Here is a 9849-nt window from a genome sequence, read left to right on the forward strand (position 1 = left end):
GATTCTCTTTGTTTTGAATATGATTACTCTATAAGGTGTTTACCATCCTGATTTTACAGAGGTGATTCTTTTACCTTTTCTTTAATTAAAATTCTTCTTTAAAGAACCTGATTCATTTTTCATTCTTCTTAAAATCCAAGGGTTTGGGTCTGTGTTCACCTGTACAAATTGGTGAGGATTTTTAACAAGCCTTCCAAGGAAAAGGGGTGTATGGGGAATTTTGGGGGAAGACAGCTCCAAGAGGTCTCTTTCCCTGTTCTTTATTTAAAATGCTTGGTGGTGGCAACATACTGTTCAAGGACAATGCAAAGCTTGTACCTTGGGGAAGCTTTTAACCTAAGCTGGTAAGAATAAGCTTAGGGGGTCTTTCATGCAGGTTCCCACATCTGTATCCTAAAGTTTAGAGTGGGGAAGGAACCTTAACAGGAGCTCTTATAAGAAAAAGACCCAAAAATCAGGACTGTCCCTATAAAATCCGGACATCTGGTCACCCTACTTCAAAAATAAATAAAACCCAGCTGGAAGGGCTGGCGAGAATGATCTGTTGTGAGTGCAGCTGTGGAGTCTGGAGGAGGGAGAGATGGATGGCAAGGTGCTGCAGAACCACTCAGGCCACCAGGGGGTGCTTGGGAGGAGGTCATGAGCAGGGGAGGAGTTGGGTTTGGGAGGAGACTGGTCTACAACAGGGCTAAACGGGAACCCTGAATTGGTGCACCCACCAGCTTTCCTGGTATTTCAAGTTCTAGACTCCAGCTGGTTGGAAGGTGACTGCTCAGAACCATCCATAAGTCACATTTAATTGGGCTGTGAAGTTTCACAGACACAAGGTCATGTTCCCAGAGTTCAAATAAATTGGAAAACCAGCATCGTACATTGCAAATGGCACCCTGGGTCGGCAAACAGCTTGGCTTAACAGTGAAATCCTTGCTGATCTTAAACACAAAAAAGAAGCTTACAAGAAGTGGAAGATTGGACAAATGACCAGGGATGAGCATAAAAATATTGCTCAGGCATGCAGGAGTGAAATCAGGAAGGCCAAATCACACCTGGAGTTGCAGCTAGCAAGAGATATTAAGAGTAACAAGAAGGGTTTCTTCAGGTATGTTGGCAACAAGAAGAAAGTCAAGGAAAGTGTGGGCCCCTTACTGAATGAGGGAGGCAACCTAGTGACAGAGGATGTGCAAAAAGCCAATGTACTCAATGCTTTTTTTGCCTCTGTCTTCACGAACAAGGACAGCTCCCAGACTACTGGGGAGGAGGTGACCAGCCCTCTGTGGAGAAAGAAGTGGTTCGGGACTATTTAGAAAAGCTGGACATGCACAAGTCCATGGGGCTGGATGCGTTGCATCCAAGAGTGCTAAAGGAGTTGGCGGATGTGATTGCAGAACCATTGTCCATTATTTTTGAAAACTCATGGCAATCCGGGGAAGTCCTGGACAACTGGAAAAAGGCTAATGTAGTGCCAATCTTTAAAAAAGGGAAGAATGAGGATCCTGGGAACTACAGGCCAATCAGCCTCACCTCAGTCTCCAGAAAAATCATGGAGCAGGTCCTCAGGGAATCAATTCTGAAGCACTTAGATGAGAGGAATGTGATCAGGAACAGTTAGCATGGATTCACCAAGGGCAAGTCATGACTGACTAATCTAATTGCCTTCTATGATGAGATAACTGGTTCTGTGGATGAAGGGAAAGCAGTGGACATGTTATTCCTTGACTTTAGCAAAGCTTTTGACACTGTCTCCCACAGTATTCTTGTCAGCAAGTTAAAGAAGTATGGGTTGGATGAATGCACTATAAGGTGGGTAGAAAATTGGCTAGATTGTCGGGCTCAACGGGTAGTGATCAATGGCTCCATGTCTAGTTGGCAGCCAGTATCAAGCGGAGTGCCCCAAGGATCGGTCCTGGGGCCGATTTTGTTCAATATCTTCATAAATGATCTGGAGGATGGTGTGGATTGCACCCTCAGCAAGTTTGCAGGCGACACTAAACTGGGAGGAGTGGTAGATACGCTGGAGGGTAGGGATAGAATACAGAAGGACCTAGACAAATTGGAGGATTGGGCCAAAAGAAATCCGATGAGGTTCAACAAGGACAAGTGCAGAGTCCTGCACTTAGGATGGAAGAATCCAATGCACCACTACAGTCTAGGGACCGAATGGCTAGGCAGCAGTTCTGCAGAAAAGGACCAAGGGGTTACAGTGGACGAGAAGCTGGATATGAGTCAACAGTGTGCCCTTGTAGCCAAGAAGGCCAATGGCATTTTGGGATGTATAAGTAGGGGCATTGCAGCAGATTGAGGGACATGATTGCTCCCCTCTATTCGACATTGGTGAGGCCTCATCTGGAGTACTGTGTCCAATTTTGGGCCCCAAACTACAAGAAGGATGTGGAAAAATTGGAGAGAGTCCAGCGGAGGGCAACAAAAATGATTAGGGGACTGGAACACATGACTTACGAGGAGAGGCTGAGGGAACTGGGATCATTTAGTCTACAGAAGAGAAGAATGAGGGGAGATTTGATAGCTGCTTTCATCTACCTGAAAGGTGGTTCCAAAGAGGATGGATCTAGGCTATTCTCAGTGGTAGCAGATGACAGGACAGGGAGTAATAGTCTCAAGTTGCAGTGGGGGAGGTTTAGGTTGGATAGTAGGAAAAACTTTTTCACTTGGAGGGTGGTGAAACACTGGAATGCATTACCTAGGGACGTGGTGGAATCTCCTTCCTTAGAAGTTTTTAAGGTCAGGCTTGAGAAAGCCCTGGCTGGGATGATTTAATTGGGGATCAGTCCTGCTTTGAGCAGGGGGTTGGACTAGATGACCTCCTGAGGTCTCTTCCAATTCTGATATTCTATGATTGTATGAACATGGCAGGTACCATTGTGGGAGCAGGGATGCTGCATGCCGGGGACCAATTCATGCTCTCCGCCACACTCTTAGAGCCCCTTGGGAATCAGTGATGAGAATGATGGAGGTCTAAATTAGCTGTTACCACTCAAGGAAGTGATCTCAGAGACATTGTGGACAGTTCTCTGAAAACATGCACTCAATGTGCAGGGGCAGTCAAAGAAGTGAACAGACTGCTGGGAATAATTAAGAAAGGGATAGATAATAGGACAGAAAATATCATCTTGCCTCTATAGTAATCCATGCTACACCCACATCTTGAATACGGTGTGCAGATGTGGATGTCCCGTCTCAAAAAAGATATATTGGAATTGGAAAAGATTCAGAAAAGGGCAACACAAATTATTAGGGTTTTGGAATGGCTTCCATATAAGGAGAGATTAATAAGACTGGGGCTTTTCAGCTTGAAAAAGAGATAGCTAAGGGGAGAAATGATTGAGGTCTATAAAATCATGACTGGTGTAGAGAAAGTAGATAAAGAAGTGTTGTTTACTACTTCTCATAACACAAGAACTAGGGGTCACCAAATGAAAAGTATAGCCAGCAGGTTTAACACAAATAAAAGGAAGTATTTCTTCACATAATGCACAGTCAACCTGTGGAACTCCTTGCCAGAAGATGGTGTGAAAGGCAAGGCTATTACAGGGTTCAAAAAAGAACTAGATACATTCATGTAGAATTGGTCCATCAATGGCTATTAGCCAGGCTGGGCAGGGATGGTGTCCCTAGCCTCTGTTTGCCAGCAGCTCGGAATGGGCGACAGGGGGTGGATCACTTGATAATTACCTCTTCTGTTCATTCCCTCTGGGCACCTGGCACTGGCTACTGTTGGAAGACAGGACACTGGGCTAGATGGACTTTTGGTCTGACCCACTATGTCCATTCCTACGTTCTTATGTAATGATGTTAAACCTACTCAGGGCCTACTCAGCACAATATAGCCACAAAATGGTGCAGTCTGGCCACACCCTGTCACAGGTGGTCCCTGATTTTCTTCAAATGCTTTCACGTCTATCCACAGCTCTATTCCATAGCTTGTCTCTCTTCCTTTTAATGGTCATTTCTGAATCAGACAGTGGATTGTTTTCAAAGAAGCTGGCCTATGGAATCCCTCATGTCTCAGTCCAGAGTTTAGGATATTTACCAGAGAGGAGAAAAGGAAGGGGCAGGTCTTTGGGAATTCATATGAAACAAATTTCTTATTAATTCAACTCCCCTCCCTTCTATCTCCTTTTCATGCAAAAATGCCCTGCGCTATGAATGTCAGATGTAGTATCTACTAGAAAGGACAGAGACACACCACACAAAAGGTGTCCTGATGGCTCAGTTATAGGAATGTTCTTTTTGAAAATGGTAACCATTTTCTACATCTGTTTGAGCCACATCACTGGACTCTTCCTGATGGGTGACATCTTATTCCTGCAGGAGTGAATGGGACAGCTCATGTGAATCAGCATTCACCAACATAAGTAAGGTATTTGCAATGTATCTAAAGCACATATATGGCTCCAGCTACTGCAACAATTGAGTATCTCACAACCTTTTAATGTATGTGTTCTCAGAATACCTCTGTGAAATAAGGAAGTGCTATTAACCCCATTTTACAGAATTTTAAATGAGGGGCTAAGTGACTTGTCCAAGGTCACACAGAAAATCTGTGGCAGAGATAGGAATTTAACTCGACTTCTAAATTCTAGGCTAGCACCCAGACTGCCGGCCCTTCCTTCCTGTTTGGCCTTTTGCCCTCAGTATTGATCAAAGTATTTGTTCACCTACTGCAACACTAGATATACTCTTGGGTATAAACATAATGATGATAATCAAATATATTGGGAATATGTAAATACCAGCATCTGAAGACATACCTTGAACATCATTTGCAATGGGCATTATTAGCAGAGAAGTATAGTTTTGTGTCTGTAGAATTAAACTTTATGCTCCTTAACCCTTTTGCTGCTGTTCTTTGGGTACTCTCTTTTCTTGCAGCTAGTGAGACTGAGAGAGCCTTGCATTGTATCGGTGCATCTTGGCAAGACCCCCAGGTCCTGGTTCAGGATGGGAGGAAATATAGGCAGAGCTGACTCTTCCCAACAAGGAAGAGTTAAGTAGTGCATCAAATTCTATGCCTTGATCTGAAGTCAATGGAAAGCTGTCATTGAGTTCAGCAGCTTTGGCTCAGGCTCTTATGCCATCGTTAAGCCAGTGAAGTCTATGAAATTATTCCAGATTTATATGTGCCTTGTTAAGCGCAGGATTTCGCTCAGTGTTTCCACTTCCACACAGTTATGGGATGTGCGAATAGCTGCTGCAAGAAATGTCATATTCTGAACAGAGATAACAGGGTTATTGTTCTGTATCATTATAGGTCAGAGATCAAGATGTGTTGGGAAGACATAAAGAGACTCAGATTCCTGGATTTTTTTAAAGTGACTTAAACATGCTGAAAGGAACAATACCTTCATCTACTTGAACTTCCTTTATAAGACAGGCACAAGTCCCTCACTCCTTAAGTTATCCATTGAGCCCATGAATTCTCTTCGAGCTATAATATATGATTTAGAAAGATATATCGCCTTGATTTTAAGACATTACGTTATGGAACAGCCGCCACAGTAATAAGTAATTTCTTCCGGTAATTAATTACCCTGAGGAAGAAAAGGTGCACCTCATATCTTGACTGAGTTTATTTAGCTTCCAGCCACTTAATCTTATGCCTCTGTCTGCAGAATTGAAGATTCTTACCCTATTGGAAATCTTTGTCCCACACAGGCACATATATAGCATGCTTAAGGCACTTCTAGACCTTCCCTTGGATAAACTAAGTAATAAAAATAAGATATATCAGTAGAACTCCTATTTTCAGGGCCAGATCCTCATTTGCTGTCATTTGTGCAGCTCCTTTGACTTCAAGTGACTTCAATGAAAGTATACAACAATCTAGGGTCTGGAACTCAGTTCCTAAAACACAAGCCAATATTTGAGGTGTATAAGAAGAATTTCAGCTGTCAGCAGTAGAGCTGTGCAGAGGACAGTGATTGCCAGGGGATGTTGTGAAGGCCAAAAGTATAACTGGTTTTTTAAAAGAATTAGATAAGTTCTTGGAAGATCGGTCCATCAATAGCTATTAGCCAGGATTGTCAGGGACGCAATCCCATGCTATAGATGTTCCTAAACTTCTGCCTGACAGAAGCTGGGAGTGGATGACAGGGGATGGATCACTGGATAATTGCCCTGTTCTGTGCATTCGCTCTGAAACATCTGGCATTGGCCATTGTGGAAGACAGGTCACTTGGCTAGATGGACCATTGGTCTGATGCCGTATGACTAGTTTTATGGTTCTGTGCGATGGGCTGGGTGATGCTTTCTGTTAAGACGGCTGGTGCTGGTAGCTGGGTGTGGCTCTGTTCTTTGCCCCCTTCCTCTGCCTGCACAGCTCTGGGATTCCGCTGCTTCTCTAGGCCATGCAGGAGGCTCCTCAGCCTTTAAAATTGCTCTGTCCCCTGCCCTGGGTCCGAGCTGTGTTTTGGGCTCAGATAAAACCAAACGGTGTACGGGTGAGGGCAGAAAGGGGCTGGCAGCAGACAGAGGCAGAAGAGAGCAAATTACAGGAAAAAGTGGGGAAATGTTTGACTGGGTCTGAAAGGCAGCGGGCCTAGGGGTTAGGCTGGGATTCCACAGATTAGTTCAATCTCTCCATTTCCTGAGGGGAGCTCTGCTGCATCATTCATATAAAATCAAAGGATCTTAGCAGGAGCCTGGCAGGTGGTTGAAACTTGCCCGTAGTTCAATGTTCTCACTTTTACAGTCGTGACTGGAGGTGCAAACCGAGACCAGAGCCCCATTGTGCTGAACACACAGCCACACCACAGTGACTCACGAGCTCTGTGAGGACATGTCTACACTGCAGTGTAAGCCCTGGGCTAGTAGGACTCACATTTGCAGAGCCTGAGTTTGTTAACCTCGGGTTTGAGAATCTACACTCATTTGTAACCCCAGGTTAGGGATTGTTGTACCCTGGATCCCAAACTGGGGCTCCAGCATCTACACGGCATTATGTGATCCCCATTTCAAACACCCAGATCCCAGAGTTCCTAGCACGCTTCCAAAATGTGACCACTCTAGCTCTTTGTTCGTGGTGCAGTGTGGGAACACTTTATTGTCCAGAGGACAAAGAAACTCAGCCTTTGGGATATTTTTGGCTGACTCCCAGAGCAGGAGTCCAGAGGGGCTCCATCTACACTGCAAACCACTAAAAAACATAAACCCTGGGTCTTAGCTTGACTCAGGCTCAGACCTTCTATCACTGTGGGTCCTCAGACCCGGTCTTTGAGCCCTTGGTTAGTGCAATTTATGTGGAGATGGAAGGGGGCTTGAGTTGACTTGAGCATGAGTTCAAACCCTGGGCTTACGTTGCAGTGTGGACTTACCCTGAGGTGACTGGTGCTTCAGGTATTCACTGTTGTAATTCACCGTGCTGAAAAGTTTCAGAAATGGCCAGTGATTTTGGTGCCCAACTTCAGTCCCCTCGATCCCTCATTTCCAGAAATAAAAGATCCATCACTCCAGCTGAAGTCAAGGGGAGCTGCAAGTATTCAGCACTTAGGAAAATAGGTCCCAAGGTCTTTTACATTGAGATCCCAATAACGGTGGCATTCACCAACAATGACTATCCTTGAAAATGTGCCTGTAAAATGTGTCTGTAAAAATGTGTCTCTAAAAATGAGTTTAGGAGTCGCATTTAAAGATCAGGTAGTTTAGGTGACCAAAGAGTTGTGTGCGTGTGTGTGGGGTGGGGGTGGTGTGAGTACTGACAAAATATTATATCTGAGTGAGCATTCATGACATTCTCCCTTTCAACAGACACAGTTTTCAATATAATTACACGCACACAAGTGTCTCCAGGAAAACAGATGAATTGGGCTGTGGATCTGATTGAAGCAAAATCACAAAATTTATTTGAACAAATATCTGTTAATGTTTTTGGAGTATCAAACCAGCCCTGGTTATTGCTCATGAATCCATTGTTGCAGTGTGAACTTTCCCTTTTATTCAGTAATTCTAAACAGTATTCGAATCACACTCTTACATTTTACACTGAAAAATCAATTTAAAAGTATTTTACTATAGGTACAGGGGAGCCAAACCACCATTTAATAACCGACATGGCCTTTTTATGCACATAAGGTGTCTACTCAGAAAAGCATCTCTGTCTGAGGCAGCACTTAAATACAAGTTCAACTTTAAACATATGGTTAGGTCCCATTGAAGTCAAAGGGAGACATACTTAAACATGTGCTTATGGACTTTCTGAATCAGAGCACATGGCCTAGTTTACACTAAGGGAACAGGTCAATCGAAGCTACATAATTTGAGTTTTGTTCGTAGTGTCACTCAAATAGGCGTAGCTTAGATCTACTTATTGCTGGGTCCACACTTCGCTGAGTCTACAGAAGAAACTCTCCTGTTGACTCCCCTTACTCATCTCATTCTGGTGGAGTACCAAGGTCAATGGGAGAGGAATTGGGGTCGATCCAGTGAGTCTTCACTAGAGCTGCTAAATTGTCCCCCAGTGCATCGATCGCTGCAGCATTGATCCACCCCATAGTGGAGAAAAGCCCTATGTGTGCAGAGCAGCCGTTAAAGGATTTGGTTTTCCTATTAAGACACCCTTTGGGGGAAAATGGGCCCTCAATTTTGTCTCTATTGCTCTCCTCAGGGCATCCATCACATCCTTGTTCCTCAAGCTGTAGACGAAGGGGTTCAGCATGGGGATCACCACTGCGTAGAACACGGAGGCCATTTTGTCTGTGTCCAGCACGTAGCTGGTGCTGGGTCGGAAGTACATGAAGAGAATTGTCCCGTGGAACATGGAGACGGCCGTCAGGTGGGAGGTGCAGGTGGAGAAGGCTTTGCACCTGCCGTCGGTTGAGCGGATCTGCATCACAGTTGCAATAATTAAGATGTATGAGATGAGGATGGTCCCAATGCTGATCACCTCTATCAGACTGCCAAAGAGGAAAACAAGTAGCTCGTTGACATAGGTGCCAGAAGTGGAGAGCTTTAGAAGTGGGTTGATATCACAGAAAAAATGATTCAGGATATTGGAGTGGCAGTAGGACAATCTTAGCAAACCGCTCGCGTGTATCACAGAGGTCAGGAAGGCCCATAGATATGAACCAGCTGCCAGCCATAGGCAGTGCTTTGGTGACATGATGACTGTGTACAGCAGCGGGTTACAGATGGCTACATAACGGTCGTACGCCATTACTGCCAGCAGAAGGCACTCAGAGATGACAAACAATATGAAGCTAAAACATTGGATGATGCAAGCTGTGTAGGAAATAGCTTTCCTCTCTGCTAAGAAGCTCATCAGCATCTTGGGAGCGATGACTGTGGAGTAACAGACATCCATGAGGGACAAATTCTTGAGGAAGAAGTACATGGGGGTGTGAAGTCGGGGGTTGATCCTGATTAAAACCATCATCCCCAGATTCCACACCAGGGTGATACCATAGATCACTAGGAACACTGCGAAGAGGGGGGCCTGCAGCTCCGGACGGTCTGTCAGTCCTGTGAGAATGAACTCGGTCACTGCCGTACAATTTCCTCCAGCCATCCGTTCAGCCTTGGGTGCTCGCTGCAGGATCAACCATAAAGGAAGGCATTAGTTCTTATGCGAATGGTGTATGCTAATATAAAGAACTGTGGTCATATGCAGAGAGACCCTTTGAGTCATGGAATGGAACCTATAACAACTGATGGGAAAACCCAGAACTCCTTCACTTCTTCTGAGGGAGAAAAAAATCCTTTATCTCTTGGAAAGTGCATTACCCTGCCATTTAGTCTGATTTACACATTTTGACCCTGATTCGGCTCATATTTTAATTTCACTGATCAGTGTAGACTTAGGATCCGTGGATCTCCATTATACCTGGGAACAATAAC

At 44.6% G+C, this 9849-nt stretch overlaps 1 protein-coding gene across 1 annotated transcript in view; it reads right to left on the reverse strand.

Annotated features, from left to right (window-relative positions):
• Positions 1 to 9532, reverse strand: part of LOC142072400 (olfactory receptor-like protein COR4) — a 28463-nt gene extending 18931 nt beyond the window's left edge. The window contains exons 1-2 of the mRNA XM_075129063.1: positions 8598 to 9532; positions 292 to 314 (exon numbers count right to left, since the gene is read on the reverse strand). Of these exons, the coding sequence (XP_074985164.1) occupies positions 292 to 314; positions 8598 to 9520 (946 nt within the window). The 5' untranslated portion in view covers positions 9521 to 9532. The remainder of the gene's footprint in view (positions 1 to 291; positions 315 to 8597) is intronic.
• Positions 9533 to 9849: the final 317 nt, after the last annotated feature.

Source organism: Caretta caretta, chromosome 6 (assembly GCF_965140235.1).
Source record: "Caretta caretta isolate rCarCar2 chromosome 6, rCarCar1.hap1, whole genome shotgun sequence".
Lineage (NCBI taxonomy): Eukaryota > Metazoa > Chordata > Testudines > Cheloniidae > Caretta > Caretta caretta.